Here is a 17,893-nt window from a genome sequence, read left to right on the forward strand (position 1 = left end):
CCTATCAAGAGTAGCCCTTGAAGTTTATTCATTAATGCTTTATTGAGAACTTCACAGGCATTTTTATGCAGAGAAGTTATTAATTTATATAATACGTATGAGAAAGTAAGCATTTTGTACTCTGTGTAAATACAGAGACATTACTTTTTGTTTCCTTTACTAAAAAAAGAAAACCGACAAAGAAATGCATCTGAAATGGCCTCTTCAAATGGCAAATAGACATCTGAGAAGCTGGAAGAAAGATGTAGCAGAGTGGAAACTGCCATGAAAATGAGAGCACTGAGAGGTCTGGCCAAACTAAGGACTAGGACATTGCATTCAGGAAAGTGGAAAACGGAACAAACTTCAAAATTTGAAGTGTAGAAATAGGTGGCAAAGAAAAGGTATCATGATCTCAAAAGCACCCCCCCCCAGATACATGTTTGAAGTTTTGTCATCTATTCTGGTATCAGTTCTGGTATTTACTGCAACATGTAGATAAGCAAATAAGCAGCCAACCTGATGCAGAGCACCGACAATTTTTCGTGCTTCTTGGTAGACCGTCTCAGAACTCCAGTGGCCATTGATGTTTCTGAGGGCTCGGGCCATGCGGTTGTGCTCTCTCAGCCACAGTGTGTGCATAGCTGCCAGAGATGTGACCTCACTGGAGCGGCTGTCCCCAGCCATAAAGCATTCAATCCTCTCACCTTTACTTGCATTCAAGTCTTGAGCACAAGGTGATGGGATCTGGTCTGTAAAAGGCAGGTATTCCCGATGGTTATCATAATATTTAACATTTACTCTAAGAAGGCCTTCTTTGCTTGTTAAATTCCTCAGTTTGTTTTCAACAGCAGGGGTACTGCCATAAACAGTAGAAGCATCAAGGAAAGAAGTTAAGCCATTGATCTGCTGTCTTGGATTTAGTGCAGATAGATTTCCAAAGAGAATACTATGATCACCAGTGCCACATGCAGGAGATGAGCGGTAGAAGGGCAGGCAATCCATCCCTGTAGATAACGTATCATTGGTGGTCACCTGCATTAAAAAAAATTAGTATTTTCTGAGGTGAAGATAATAGCTGTGGATGTTAAATCAAGGCTTGTGTAAATATTTCCATCTTTTGTTTTCAGTTGTTCGGATCTCAACTACTGGAGTGACATATTCTAAACCTGTAGAGATTGTTTTCCTTCATATTTAAGCAAAGAGATGATTCAACCTTTTAAAGCAAAGGCAAGTGAAAACCAAAACATTTACTCTGTCATTAAGAGCAAGCTACTGATGCATCATTTTGCATAGATCTACACCTAAACTAGCCTGGCTTCACAATCAAAATTCATCATGAAATGTATCACATTGAAGACATGAACATCTGGTCTAATTATGTTCTACTGAACATGAAATAAAACAACAGGTTTACATGTATACATAAAAACGTAATGAAGAGTATCATCGTCTGCTGCAGCACACTGTAAGAGCTTTATTTCAATACTTAATTCTAATCCACTTTCCTAACTAAAAAAAAGCATATGTAATTATTCATTCTGCTTTCTGCCAGTCCCCAACACTCCTTCTTCCACATCATCTTACAGTGACAAGTTTCTTACAAATATTAAAACTTGACTATCTTTATAAAGAGCAAAGGCTGCACATAGCCTTAGCCAAATGAAAGACTTTCCAGTCCTTTATCGGTTTGATCTACACATAGTCAAGAGACTGAGGTCAAATGGTGATCCAGCATTTGTGTGCTAGTCAGCATGGATATAGTCTGAACCAGCCAGTTGCTTGGTCAGCAATTCCAAATATGGGTAAAAGGCATGAGAGAGACATGTGGGAATTATCAAATGAGATCTTGGGCTATAGGTAAGAGTATTAGGAAAGAATACAGCCCAAACCAGACAGCTAGAAGTTTTGTCACAGAAAAGAACTTCAAATATGTATGAACAACTTAACAGATGTGAGCAGGGCAGAAGAGACGTTGAAGGAGGAGAGAAAGGAATAGAGAGAAAGATTTTAATTGCATTGTAGGATATCCAAGAGAAAAGCTCAGACCATCAAGTCTATTTAAAAAAACAGAGTTCATAGGTAAAAAAAAAATGCTGCCATTTTTCAAAATTACCAAAATCTCTCTGTGTTGTCTAATGCAGATTTGGTCTTTACAAACTCTTTTTCTCAAAAGGATATTATTTCCAAATTGTAACAGTACTATATTGTGCGCCAATGAGCCATAGCAGCCTGTCAGTTCCAAGAGTTTAAAAAAGATTAACCTCAATTAAAATGGTGATAACAATCATGAGAATGAGTTTCAAGGAATATGAATCTAGGGTTTTCTTATCAATTCATCAGATAACACTTTCTTCAAAAATTTAACTAAGAGAAAATAAATGTTTTGTACAGACACCTGATACAGATAACCCTTTTTATTCTACCTGCTTGCTTTTAATTTTTCAAATGGCAGAAGAGAGTGAATACTGCATATGTTAGAAAAAAATTATGCAATTTCTTCTTCATTTTTCTAAATAACATAAAGATCAGTCTGTGAAGATAGAAGTCATTAAATTGGGGTTAAAAGTAACAAGGAATATTTGGAATGGAATTCAAGAGCTTCATACAATAACATCTTTACCTCATTTATTTTACCAACTAAAATTTTCTTACTGCTGAGAACTCAAGTCATAGGGATTGATACCAATGAAGCATTTAAGAAAGGGTTTCATTTTTCTTTTTTAAGTTTTGTTTGGGGAAGAAATTCTTCCAATATTTATTCACTACCTAGGTTTGGGCAAATCAAAATAGATTATTTTTGAAGGAAATATGTAATTTTTTTTCTTCCTTTCACTGATTGCTGAAATCAGTTATTTCTCTGCCTTGTGTTTTCTATTTAGCATTTGTCTCTATTGTTAAGTCTCTGTCTATTAGTGTGGCTTCTTTTTCCTGTCAGATGGTAAAGTAAGCAGGAAGCTCATCTCATACTACAATACCTGTACTTGACAGCCACAACACTATATGTATTTGAGTGTGTCCTGCTCCTAGTTATCAGCAAAACTGGAAGAATTCAGGTATCACTGGAAAAAAAATGCATAAGACACCTTTAAGTTGTTAAACAGCAAAGCTCACAACAAAACATACGAGCAGTGAATGAAGTTCATACTGAATAATTTTTAGTTAACTGTCTCTGCAATTTCAGATCAAACCATTCTGTGGCCCAGCGGAGAAAAACAGCAGTAATGAACATTAAGGGACTGGCAGAACTGCATAATGCAGTTCTTTCCTTTTTCATGGGATAACTAGTATGCAGCCAGCAGATGAATGTGCAGATGAGAGGTTCCTTATATTATTATTATTCAAATGACATCAAAAATAATGTGAGGAAAAAAAAAAACCCACAAACCCCTTTCTGCTGAAATGGGTACAGAATCACCTCTTTTCCCTCCCCGCCCCCGCCCCCCCGCCCAAACTAATGAATGATATTCATTAAAAAAAAAATCATATTAATTCTTTCTTTGCCTTGCATGTTTCTAGAGGAAAAATGTCACAACAAAACTCTCTGGACACAATAGTTTTCCTAGTATAGCTGCACATTGATTTAACCTGTTATTATATGCGCACAGTGAAACCTGTTTATGGTGAAAGTTTTATGTGCAGAACAATGAAAGCCACTAGTAGTTTCAGTGTACCACAATATCTAAACTGTTATTTCAGTTGAAGAAAAATCTTTCTTATTGTGAACTTGTTCTACAGGAAATGACCTTGTCAAAGGACTTTTGCTGTAGCCTTAAATGAAAAAGTAGCTTATGGTCTATGAAAGTTTGCCAATAAGGAAAACATAAATGCTTATTTGTGGACATGAAACTCAGAGGAGAATCAATGACCCCATCTGACAGTGAACTACTATCTCTGAAATGTAAGAAAAAGGCAGGGGCTCACTTTGCTGGTTGGCACACACTGGCTGATCCATTTGTAGCTAAGACAGTAACCTGTCTTGTTACATGTCACCTTTTGCAAATCACCTCACTTTTCTGTAGCTCTGTTTCTTTTCCACCTTTTTGTATCTGAACTGTCTGAAAGCTTTTCAGGACTGTATCTTACTATGTCTATGTGCTGTGTCTAACATTGTCAGCAACGTAATTATTACTGAATAAAGTCAGTAGCTCTCCTATGAAAGCTTTTATAATGACTCGTTATGTCTCAGCTCTAACCCAAAGTAATCATCTGGAGATTGACAGGTTATCTCCACAACCCTGTTTCATGTGTCAGGCTGCTGTAAAAAAAGTTTAAACTAAAGCTAGTGATCTTTTCTCCTTTTTTTTTTTTTTTTTTTTTTTACATTATGAGATTCTGAAAAGATAGAGAAACACAATGTTATGGCTCTACCAGAAGCTACAGGCTCGATGTGAGAACCACTGGGTAAAATTCTATAGCTTTTATCTTGAAAATGTCCACAATAGAAAACCGTGATTGTTCCTGCTAACCTACGAATCATTTACCTACACTTGTTATTAATATTAATGCACTACGACAGCTTTCAGTCCTTCATTGAATTGCATGGACTCAGAATATTTTCCAGACAGCTTCCCTAACCTGCACAGTCAGGAGCTTCTTCCTCTCCCTGGTGAAACTGCCCAAGGGGGCATGCAGCTGTAAGCACAGCTGTCTTTCTCCACTGGTGGATTCTCCCTTGGGTGCCACTGTCCTAGGAACACAGCAAGAGTGCAGACTGGAGCATCTGTGTTTACACTGTTGGATAATATGCTATTGATTTCACTCTCTTTGGAAGCCAGTTTCTTCATATACAAAATGAATGTGTAAAGCTAGATCTGGTGGATTTCCAAACATTTAATAGATGGAGATTGGTTTTAATTAAGATTTCAGGAAGAAGATAATTTCTAGAGGGTAACAGCATTTTGTTTCACTATTAAATAAATGGTTCCTCTGGTCATGCTAATAACTAACCCCCCTCTCTTTTTTTTTCTTCTTTTTTTAAATACAGTGTCTATTCTTTGCCTTTGAAAAAAAGAAGTCACAAAATACTAGACATATAATAAGAGCAAAAGAACAACCATGTTCACGTCTGTCTCTCTAAACTGTGAATAACAAAATAGTAACAAAAAGGAGCTGAAAAATGCATGGGACTGTGATCATGTAATGAATCCACAAGTTGGGTAACTTACCTAATACTCTCAGGATTGTTCTTAACTTCTATATATCTGCACACCATGGCCATTCTGAGTATCAGACTCTAACTCCCAGCAGTAGCCATGGGTATGCCTTGACCTTCTCTGCTGGCTAGGCTACGCTGCTGAGCAGGAGCAGCTCCTAGGCTACATTCAGTGCTAGATATCATATATGTACATATAACTTGCCTTTAAGAACATCCTTGAAACACACTCTGTGATTAATCTCTTCACAGCTCCATTGTTTAAAGCACTGAAGGTTGCATTTGTGGATCTAAGCCACAGTAATCTGTACAGCTTCTTTCTCCCTGCACCATAATGCCTCTACCACGTTAATGCTAGCCTTGGAGTGCTTTATTGAAGAATCAGCCTGGAAAAGAGAAGGCTGCGTGGAGATCTTATAGAAACCTTCCAATATCTGAAGGGGGCCTACAAGGATGCTGGGGAGGGACTCTCTATTAGGGACTCTAGTGGTAGGAGAAGGGGTAATGCCTTTAAACTTAAACAGGGGAACTTTAGGTTAGATATAAGGAAGAAGTTCTTCACAGTGAGGGTGGTGAGGCACTGGAATAGGTTGCCCAAGGAAGTTGTGAATGCTCCAACCCTGGAGGTGTTCAAGGCCAGGCTGGACAGAGCCTTGGGAGACATAGTTTAGTGTGTGGTGTCCCTGCTCATGGCAGGGGGATTGGAACTAGATGATCTTAAGGTCCTTTCCAACCCTAACTATTCTATGATTCTATGATCCTTAAATTGCCTCTTTTTTAAGCAGCTGGGATTTCCAGGCTTGAACTAGTCAGGGTTCAGTGACTAGACTTCTTTGGTCCCTGTGATTCACATTTGATTCAAGTTATGGTCAACAGCATGAGTGTCTTCTCAATTTAAAAATCCATTTAGTAATAAAAAATGTGGGGGTTTTGCACTTAAAGATCAATACTAAATGTGTCATTTCAAAGGATACGTCATAAACACAAAACCACAAGCTTTTTGCAGTTTTACATCTACAGCAAACTAACTGGAAGTCAATACACAGCTACATTGTGTCCTACAGATATGATGTCTCCTTCATCATATCTTAGGAAGCACTGCTGGTCAGGGACTGGACTTCTGCCATATCCTCTCTTGGTAAGACTTTGGGAATAGGAATGTTTCTAAAGCTATTACTTTACAACATAACCAGAATAATTCATTCCTTGCTCCAGATAAAAATTTAAGACATAGTAAACCAGAGATTTTTGTCAAAACTATAGAAAACTCATTGTTATTAGGGCTACTGTGGCTAAACCAGGTTAGCCCATCACTCAGTGTCCTGAGAACAATTCTTTAAGAAGCCTGTGCTCTTTCTGAATGCTCTTAAGCTCTGCTTGCAAACTTTCAAAAGTTCATATCTCCTTGGTGAGAGAGACTAGATTTACCTGCCTGAGGTAAAATTGCAGGCAGTCATTAATCTCACTTACCCTTCCCTGTGTTTTAGATTCTTTTACCAAATGAATATGAGCCATTTCAACACAGGACCTGATTTGGTTCCCATTACAGTTAGACAAGTATTTTCCTTTATGTTTAACGGAAGTGGAACGAGGCACTTAAGGGAAAATGAGACTGTGGCGTAGTTATCAATTATGGTTTGTTGAGGGGAAAGAGGTTTCTATTCTGGTGGAACTTATTCCCTACATTGGCTTTAGTGCATAGAGAAACTGGTCAGTAATCAAGGTTCAACCCTAAGAAAAGTAATTCATGTTGCTCTGAATAGAGATGGGGGCATCAGTCCAGTGGGCATGGGAGTCTCCTGTAGCATGAAACAAACAAGGCTGCACTCTGAGGGGGGAAAAAAAAGGTGGTTTTACTTTGCTACTGATTTTTTTGATTGAAAGAATGGTTATACTTTTAAATTAATCAGATGAGAATACAGGAACCTATATTTATACCAATTTATTTTTCTTCTAACCCTCTTACAAGCTTTGAATTCATGTTTTCCACCCACTCAAAGCAAAGAGGTGATGTAAGTTTCAGCAACTCCCTGAAGATCATTTTATACATACATTGAAAAGATAACTCTCTTCAGAAGTTTTCATTAGCTGCTGGAAATATCTTTCCTTTCATTGAGTAAAGTTAAGATCCTTTCACTTCATCTGGCTGGTAATTTAAAAACAGAATTATTTATTACTACGTCCCTATTATCCCCAGTAGAACTCAAAACCTTGAAGCATGAGAACAATAGTGTTGTGGGGAACTAGTAAGGTTTTTCTACAACATAAATCTGATAGGTAGAAAAACTTGGTATTTTACTAAGTATCTTAGCTATAGTTTGCTGTCTCTACAAACCAATTTAAATATCTACCTGTTTCAAGTAATAGTTGCATTGGGTTTCCATTTTTCTATCACTGTCTGCTCTGGTATTTCTGGACGATCTACCAATTTCCTATATAAATTATTTCAGTGTATGTGTATCACTAATGTATTTTACTTTACTCACCCATTTAAAGCCTTAAATTTACCTTGAAGAAATTAATTTTGAATCTTACCTTTATTGGAAAACATGGATTTTGTTTTTCACATGTCATCTGGCACTCCATTCCATTCAGGAAAGTGGTTCTACTTGTGCTTTGGGGTGTGAATGCAATGTCATGGTCTATGTACTGTCCCCATACCATAATAATATCAGAATACACGTTGTCTTCAGTAACAGCCTCATTAGATGCATGAATAATTGTTTTTGTCACTTCACGAACCTGGGAAGAGAACTAATTTACCTTGAGTGCCAAGTAGTATTTACTTCTTACAAAATGCTAAAATATTAAAAAGGGCATAAAGTGATAAAGGCTATATTTTTTATTATTATTATTATTTTTCCCTTAGAATACTTCATATCTTGGAGCACTTTTAATGTTTTGCCCAAAGACAAAACTGAAAAAAAACCCAATGAGAATAACCCCAACCTCTGACAGACTTTTATTTCTGTTCAGGAGCTGGGATATCGGTCCCACAAGCAGATTCAAAGATGTTTCAGCTGAGTTCTTCTATATATTTGCCAAATGAGCAGTGTATCTTTGATCTGTTCTTTTCCAGAGAATTTTGGAAACCACACATTTCTTTTAGATTGTCTAAAAGTTTTCTTTCTTTTTGTTCTGTTTTCTGCTCTTTTCACAAACATATTCTCTTTGCTGGGCAACCTCAAATCACTGTGGATACACAGAGGCTTTGGGCTGCTCTGTACTTAAAAGGAGCAGCTTATACAGCCCAGGAGACAAGCAGGTTGCAAATACATGGTAGCTGAAAGCTCTGCTTCATTTTCCCAGGCAGGGAAAAGCCAAAACATGTTTCTGAGACACTTTCATGAAAGCTGAATCGAGACACAGGTGCTCTGAGGGGGAACACATGGAGATATGTATGCTATATGTCCAGCCTATGCTAACAACCAAACAAAACCATCAGAGCAAAATCAGGAGTCAGTTTGTGATGATTAGGGAAATGTTATTATTCACAGATTCCTCCCTCATGCTGCAAAATATTCCCTTGCATACAGAAGCTGCCTTAGAAGTCAAGCAAGTGAGAGGAAAGCACATAAAATACAGCTAACAAGTCTGTAATGAATACAAGGGCTATATAATGAATGTATAAGGCAGGTGTAGTTAAATAGAATTGGTAAGGACAAAAGGCAATATGGGACTTGTTAGGAACATCAGGCTTTATATTGAAATAGTCAAGAGCAGTGATAGATACAGCTCATAAGGAATAGAAGTCTTTATATCAGTATTTTAATAGCTTTGGTGACCACAAAGCACAAACTTTTTTTTCTTGCAGTTAGTAAGATTTTCTTATCGCTATTACCTTGAACACCTACACTGTGTTGTAATATTGCTTTATAGTAATCCTCACACTTATCTTTCACCTTCTTATCATTTGCATGTTGCTTCTTAAAGGATATAGTTGGCTAGCTAAAAGTACAATAGAAGACAACTATGTAAATGAGGAAAACCATCTATTGCACTAGTTTATCCTATTTTACTTCAAAGCAAAGCAGAGAACTTTGCTGATGGTCAGATATGATCAGATTTGGTACAGTCATGTAGTTTTATTTGAGTGTGTTTTACTTCATAAGCATGTACCCTAATGAACCTAGAAAAAGGCAGTTCTACTGGAAATTTACCTGTGCAAATGTCAGGTTTTCATCTTTAAGTGCTAAATTTTGCAGCTTAGAGACAACGTTATTTAATTAATATCATGAGTTGCAGGTGACATTAACACTAAATTCTCTTGCTTATCCACTATTAAACATACGGTGGCTAAAATAACAAGACTTTGAGTCCATTAAAAGTCAGGTTTCAAAGCCATGATTACAAACTAGAAATAGCAAATCCAGCTGAAATCACTGTACACTGCACTGGGGAATTGTTCACCCAGTCCTCTGTGCAAATATTCTTTGTTGAAAATTTCCTCTGTAGGAGCTATCCTACTTTTAAAGTATATGAGCTGCTAAAATCCATAAATATTGCAATGATTTCTTAGCCCAGTAACATAGGTGAAAACAAGGTGAAAAATGATGTTAAGATTTGACAGTAATACTTGTTCAGTTAGGGTAGACTAACCTAGGAGAAATGGTATACATGTGTACATACATATGCATGCTAGCTTGCCTATGTGCTTTATATTTATTTATTTAACACCCAACCCTGTTTTGCTCCTCCTCCTTCCCTGAATAAAGGCACCATTATTAAAACAAAGAGTCATACAATCACTGGAAAGTCTAGGCTGGAAGGAAACTCTGGAGACCTCATGGTGGAGCTTTCTATTGAAAACAGAGATTACATTTTCAGAGCCCCAGCAAGCCAAGTCTTTGGTATTTCCCATAAGGGATACCCCAGCAGTTGTCTAGGCAGCCTATTCCAACTTTTAATTATTCTCACAACAAATTTTTTTTCTTGTATGAGACAAAATTTCCCCTGGAGCAACTTGTGACCGTTGCCTCTTGTCATGTTGGTGTGCACGTCTGTGAAGACCTCCCTCTTCTCTGTAACACTCTTTTCAGCACGGGAAGGCTGTGACTATGTCTACCCTGCACCTTTTCTCTAGGCTGAACAAACACCTTTCCAGGTCTGCTGGCTGCCTTACATCTGGAGCAAACCAGAAGGCTTATGCCCTATCTGCTCCCCACCACATTTTTTTTTTTGGCAGAGCTGTCTCCAAAGGTAGTCTGTGCCCCCTTGCACTCCACCACGATGGCTAGTATGCTTAAAGCCCAGAGTGCTTCAAATAATCTTGTGGCACACTTTCTAACCAAGGGTAGCTGGACTCCATTGTATCGGATGCTGGGATCCCATCCTCGAGGTTGGCTGAGCTCATCTTCATAGGCTGGTGGAAGCCACCTAGCCAAGGCAGTGTTAGATGCTCCCCATCTAGGATATTCCCTGAGAAAGGAAAAAAAACAAATCTGGATATAAATTATATAAATCTAATTAATATACAATAATCATCAGCTACAGAGTAATATTCCGTTGCAATGTAGTAATCTTTGAAAAGGTAACAAATACTGTCTTCATGTATGCAAACATTAGTTTGGCTCAAAAGGAAAATAAAGAAAAATTAAACTACTAATGAAATATTACTATTTTACATTTATAATATAAATTGGCTACCTTCTGACGTCTTTGAAATACTTGCCCCAGTGATTTCCTGATAGTGTTCTCATTCCCCATAAAGTCAGATATACTCATAAGTGCCTTTTAAAAGATATTTGCTTAGAGAAATAGGTATAGGAAATCAAGATCTAGGAAAATATAAAGCAGTTCTGGAATAAAGGTGAAGAAAGCTTAAAAGAAAAATGGATGTTAGTCTTATAGAAGTAATTGTTTAGCAGGACCCAAGGAGAATAAACTGAGGAAAGGGGAATGATTGCTGAAGTTGCTGAATTCAGTGGCAATGCTCCCCCTGCTTGCAACTATACTAATTACTTGGGTACAGCTTTGGGAGGACTTATATACCAGCCCAAGCACTTCATGCATTTAACTATGCTTTTAAGTTGCTAACACTAATTGCAGTGTGTTTTTGGCTCTTGCCGACTAGCATTCCTCTGAATGACACTTAGCTGGGAACACCTTGGGATTAGTGCATGCCAGTTTATCATCCTGCATCCAGCCTGCTTGGAAGAGGGAAGGGGTGAAAAAAGTTTAGGCAAATGCCTGAGTAAAAAGGTGGCAAGAGTCAGGTCATACTTGATTTGAAGACCAATAAATGATTCCTAGTGATTTTATTTATTAGTACTGTCAGTGAGTCTTGGGCTAGACCCAAATAATTTTCCTTCTGTCATGAACATTCCTAATGTATTTTTCCAAAGAGAATATTTTAGGGTTTTTGTTTCATTTTGTTTGATTGTTTCTTTAACATGGCCTGTTCAATATATATTTCATAATTGTTAAATACATATTTATATATATAGACACTAAAAAGAGGAAATAAATTTTTTGCAATGTATCCAGTTGACTAAAATTGTAAAGTAAGCCACAAAATACCAGAAATATTCCCAGACAGTTAGCAGATAGAGTGTTAAAACATACATTTATATGTCTATGGGGATGCTAAAGAGGGAACAATTATTTTATTAATACTTCACTGATCTCTGGCACACTGAAGTGGCTCAATTTGCCAAGCTATATGGTACAGTAATACTCTTAATTATCCACAATAATTCACACTTGAAGGCTGAAGTATGCTTTAATAAAGCATTCAAATTAGTTACAGTTGATTTGCCTTTATTGAAATTGCATAAAATACTGCACATAGTGTAGTGCTATTTCACTCAATTAAAAATAATGAAATGTTAATTTAACTGCTTAACTAGTGATTTTTCTCCTGATTGCTTTTATATTTTAGCAGATCATTGGAATGCTGCTTTAGTAAAATCCCTCTCACATGCTTTTTTATTATTACATTAAACATGTTAATGTCTTGGAATCTTGCTTGCGTTAAAAAGGTTTTTATCTAGGGCAGCTGAAATAATGAGGTTTCGGTACCATACAGCTTTATAGAGTAGTCAAATTTGATTACTACACATTCTGTATATGGGAAGTGGGACTTTTCATTCACTTGTGAAATACTGTAATTTCAAAATTTGGGTTTTGTTTTGGCTCCCTTGGAAGGAATCTGGAGTTTTAAGATGAAATTCGCTATGCAGACTTATGTCTCTTAAATACTGTTTTAATGTCCTGTCTAGTTTCAGGTATAAAGATGAATGCATATGGCAATTTATTAAATGGATATTGTCATGTTTTACATTCTCTGAGCTACCATGGACATAATTTCTGGTAAAAATTGGAAGATTTCTGAAAAATAAGCTTGCTACTAAACTGAACAGCTTGTACTGAAGTTAAGCAGCTATCCTAAAGGAAACATCTTAATTCAGTATTACAGTCAGCGGATTTAGCTGGGACTGCTCTTTCCTTCCACTAGATGAGCCATATTCGTACCCCTAACTCTGATGGACTAGAGCTTCAGACTAAGCATCACCTGATGAAATGGTTAATGACACAGCAATGAAATAGAAATGCTTCAGGTAAAATGCCTCCTAGCTGCACAAATATTAGGTGCACAAAAAGTAATCTAGTCATCTAAGCACCTGCCCACCAAGCCAGAGACACAGACAACTCCTAGAAGCCATCTTATCATCCAGTCCTATTTCTCGCTATTAGGAACAGCCAAAGCTGCAGCCTTGCAGTAGAAATATAACTACCTCAGAAAGCTAAGATTAGGTGAGGTTAATTGCACTTTGAGATTCCATTCCTGTAATTCCTTCACCTTTGAATCCCTTTCATTGCACTACACACCAAAAGACTACACAGATCAATGCTAGTTATTTGGGGTAAAAAATGATGAAGAAATAGCTATCTGGCCATGACTTGCCTCCCTTATACTTATTTTAAAATAATGCTGTAAATTTATTTTGCTTATTATACACACATATGCCTTCAGGCAGAAAGAAAAGTAAAACCTGTTATCTGTTACTAGTAAAAGTGGATAATGACACTGATGTAATTGTCTGATGTCATGTTGACATTCTCCATGAAGGCTATGTTTATGTTATTCTGTTATGCGTTTGTTCTAGGAAGTCCACACTAACCCAAAATAATCTCAGAGCTGTGGAATAAATAACTTGTAATCTATCTGATCTATCTCAAATATGTGAACTAACCAAGTAAAACTTTAGTGAAGAATTTACATGGTAACTTATCAATAGATTCAAATATATTTATCTTACAGGTAAACAATTCCACTATGAATATTGGTTTTAAATGTCACCTATGAAACGCAGCATTCACTGATTTACAGCACAGCTGCACATTCCTATTGTGTGAGAAAAATTACAAATATGAGTCCTGATATATTTTCTGCCTGAAAGAGGCAGCTGTAAAGCAAGGAAAAGTGCAGACTGGTATTTCATTTAATGTCTGAAGTCTTTGAAGCCGGCTTATATCATAAATATGTTGTTTACATTATAGTGTAATAGGCTTTTTAAGCTGATTTATTTCAGTAAAGCCTGAGGTATTTCAAGGGGCTCACGAAGTTTTACACTTACTGGTTTTTTTCCTGCCTTGCACCTTTTACAGGTGTTAAAAGAGTCTGAAATGCCACCACATATGAATGCTGGGTTTAAACTCCAATTTGGTGCAAGGATAAAACTATAAAAAGTAGAACACAGTGACTACAGACTAAACAGGCTCAATGGATCATATTTGTTCTACCCAACTGAAATCCCTATTCACATCCCAGTGTTATCAGAGCCATTGAAGAGAAAAAAGTTTACCTTATCCACAGCAGATTGAATTTCTCTCTGTCTCTGGAGAGAAAGACTACAGTTGCCATGCTGGCAAATCAAGAGCTTCAGACATGTGCCTATGTTCAGCTGCATGAATCTCAGCCAATGTATTCAAGCCCTGATGGAGTTGTCAGTGCAAATATTATACTAGCTGTTCCGATTCCAAGCAACTCTGCAAGTGCCTGGGGGAAATTATGGATATCCATATAGTTAGATTTATAACATCGATGCATATCAGATTGTGTCCTTTCAACAAAGAGCCAAGCCTATCATCAGGAATATTCCTTGCAAACGACTTGTGATGTAGCAAAACAGATTCATCTCATAAAACCAGACATTGAATATCAAAACTGCATAATTTTACTGCTGTTCATTCACTATGTTGCAGAGGGCCCTAAACTGTGCAACACTAATGGCTTTCCATTTACAGCTCTGTAACCCTTCACTTGTGAACACTACAGTCTGACTTTCAGTTTGTGACCTTACACTTATGTATCCAAAGGCTGCTGAGTATAAATATTGTTTACCCTTGTACCCCTTGCTCTCCTTCTCAGTTTTAGACCCTCATTGCATTAGAGGATTCTAAAAATACAGTTACATCTGTTATGTAACTGTATCCTGTTTTGTAGGAAACAATTGCTACATATTTTAGGTAGCAAGTAGATGATAGAAGTAAATGATAGTAATTCGGATAGCCAATAAGCATATATTTATATAAATAGACATATGAAACAAAATATATTATCCGGAATTTTTAGATGCATATTTGCTAAATATTAAGGTTGTGGGCAAATATGAAAATGAGAATCTACTAGATTTTCTTATTGCTCCTTGTGAAGTAATTATATTTTCCTGCTCAATATAATTTTATCCAATTCAAAAAAAAATGAATGCTGGGTTAGTATTCAGCCTGTTTAATTTGTATAGAAAAAGACTGTATAGAATCAATCCTCCCTAAATTTAAAGTTCCTTACATAATATTAGAAGCCTTCATAGAGAGAGCCTGTCTGCAAAAGTTAGTGTACCAAAGTTTAGATGAAGAAGTTCTTCCTCTGGGAGATTTCAGAGGTACCTCATTTAGAAATATATTGATGCCAAATGTAGCTGATTGAGGTTACCCTGCCCAGTTTTTCTAGCAAAAAGTAAACATAGCTTCTCAAGTTTAAAGAATAAGAAAGAAGGAGTTTTCAGGGCACAATTCTTATATTACATACCTGTTATTGCAGGCACCAGTGATGAGTCGGTATTTATTAGCTATGCAATTGTTTGGACATTTTGGTGGCAACATATAAGGCAGACATCCAGAAATATTAGCAATTGTAGTGAGCAGATCAGCTGATAGGAGATCTGAAAGCAAGAAACCAAACAAGCAATTTGCTCTACTGCTATATAGCTGCTACAGGGGAAAAGGTATCATTGTCACATACTACTACAGCATCCCCTCTCTTCTTCCTAGGAAAGAGGACTTTGTAAGAAGTGCTGCAGTAAGCATTCTCAGGGACTTAGAAGAGACAGAAGGTGAAAGGAGAGAGATGTTTTTTATTATCTGATGCATAGAGAATAAGAAGAAAGTAGTCCAGCCGTAGCTAACCTGGTCCTTTTTCTCCTCCTTTAACCTGCCCTCTGCTTCCTTCTTTCCCTGCATTGTAGTCACATCACTTGGCTGGTCCCTGTGCTTACAATAAAGGTGTAAAAAATGCCATTCAAGAACAGAAATACGTACCAAGGAGGAAGAATGTAGGACTGAAACAATTCAGAAATTTAGAGACTCTACAACTGGCTATATGATTAAGCATGGAGTGGAAGAGATTCAGAAATATTAGCTAGAATGTGGAAGCTAGGTAAAATCAGACCTCTATAGCCGTAGACAGCATGTTATTAATATCTTTCTAATATGATCCCCATGAGCATTCTGCTGATGAGGGACAAAGTCACAATGTTATGTAAGCTGCAGAGAGCTGTGCACTCCCTTGCTCACGCATGCATGTGAATGCATGCATGGCCACTTGGAGGTAGAAGTACACATGAAAGAGGAGCAACAATCTTCCTGAACTCAGAGATTTTTTGCCATTCAAAAGGACTGTAAACATCACATACTGAAAGAAAATGGTACAGTAAGCATCTAAGTCTTGCCCTTGTCTCCCCACTGGTCACTCAGACCTACCACTTACCTGTTCTGTCCACCCAATTCTGAAATGAACTGCTTTATTTTGAAACTGCATCAGAAGGGAAATAATGGTATCTCTCTGTGTGAATGTCTGTGTATTATAAATACATGCACACACACACCTAGATATTCTCTTAGTTCTACAGATGTCCCATTAGTTTAGTAAGCCAGATGTTTCTGCAAGGAAAAATATAATAAACTAACAGTGGACCTTTACATTTGTCTATAGCACTCTAATGATTCTATATCTTGAAAAATAATGTCATGTTATAACATTAAGAGAGAGAATACACATTATAATTCTACAGTTCATGCTGCTCTAAATGACAGAATTAAATTATGGAAAAACAGCTCAGTGTTTCTGAATTTTTGAGCCTTCCAGACACTAAACAGACATCTTGAAATTAATCTCTAATTAACAGTAACAAGAGTTTTACTTTACTTAGACAATTATACGTCATTGAACTTTCTGGACTACCTCTCTTGCTTTCTCCATCTAACAGAAAAAAACAACACCAAAATAGAAACAAAGTGGAAATAAATGTATAACAGCAATGCATTATAAAATCAGTTTTGGAAATAAGAAAGTATTTTCTTGAAAGAGGGATATTAATAAAGCCATCAATGTCCAGAGAAAGTCTATTCGAAAATGTCATAGATGGATAGAAATTGTATTATTTTATTTGTAGACCCTAGGCCCCAGATGCACTAAACCCAAAGTACTGGGGAAGATAGATATTCCACTGTAAACAAGAAGCTTGCAACACTGCAGGTATGAAAGCTGGTTTATAGGCTATACAAATATACAATTATGAGTTCACAGGATGCCAATAGCATAGTGCTGCTCTCCTCAACTATAGGAACACAGCCCATTCTCCATCAAAGAAAAATGTGAACTACTGATTATGTGAGGTGCTTTTAAGAACAAAAGAGAGGCCATCCTGGCCCTAGGGTGCACACAAGATATGTACTCCTGCCAATGGTAAAATAAAAATGAATCTAACCAAACTTTAATCTAAAAGACAACATTCAGAAAATCAACAGGGGGTTTTGCCAATGTCAGTAGACTCTATTTACCAGTTGGATGCAATGAGCGTTTGCGCTTCTGGCAAACCTTTTGTTTCAGTATTCGAATTGACATTTCCATTCGTTCAGCTGCTTGGGAAATATCTTGACTCTCTTGTTCAGGAAATTTTGAGAAAGCCAGCAGCAAGGTAGGAGCTGATATTCCTGTTCCTTGGATATTTCTATAATTGAGATAAAAAAACAGAAGCTTTTTTTTTTTTTTTAAATATATAACATTTTAGAACTTGTTCATAGCTATATTTCTCTATGTTGGATATGTTCTGAGTTTAAGATGTATTTTGATTTAAGAGTATGCTGGGAAAGCAGAGAGGAAGACTAGTTTGTGACCTTGTTCTGCAAGGAAAATTCTGGAAAGCAAGGGAAAGTGCTCTTCCATGGGACATGCACACAGGTTTAAGATTGTGAGAAGCCTTTAGGATGAGACACAAACTGTTGGGATGGACAGAGCTGTCAGCACAAAGTAGCTGGCAAGACCTTATGCAGGATAATACAGGACTCCCACTATAGACACATCGAAGTGAGTAGGCTTTACTTTCATGCAACATTTAATATCAAAGACAATCTCAGTCATTGCAGGTAGATTCACAAACACTTCAGCACTAAGGAGTCAAGTGCAGTTCATGATAGAGACATGTCTCCTGTCAGAGACTGCCCAAGCACTTGCCTTGCACTGACTAGTTATATATG

The 17,893-nt window shown here is 37.0% G+C and overlaps 1 protein-coding gene across 1 annotated transcript; it reads right to left on the minus strand.

The window, feature by feature from the left end:
- Nucleotides 1–498: 498 nt before the first annotated feature.
- On the minus strand, nt 499–17,367 carry TPO (thyroid peroxidase; the record flags this gene model as incomplete). The annotated part of the gene is made up of 5 exons (XM_010021326.1): nt 499–1,014; nt 7,670–7,876; nt 10,423–10,552; nt 15,168–15,300; nt 17,198–17,367. Coding segments are annotated over 5 exons (1,156 nt in total), but the record flags the coding sequence as incomplete, so codon positions are not given.
- Between the last annotated feature and the right edge of the window lie 526 nt (nt 17,368–17,893).

The sequence above is a fragment of the Nestor notabilis genome, unplaced genomic scaffold (assembly GCF_000696875.1).
Source record: "Nestor notabilis isolate BGI_N333 unplaced genomic scaffold, ASM69687v1 scaffold6319, whole genome shotgun sequence".
In the NCBI taxonomy this organism is placed as follows: Eukaryota; Metazoa; Chordata; class Aves; order Psittaciformes; family Psittacidae; genus Nestor; species Nestor notabilis.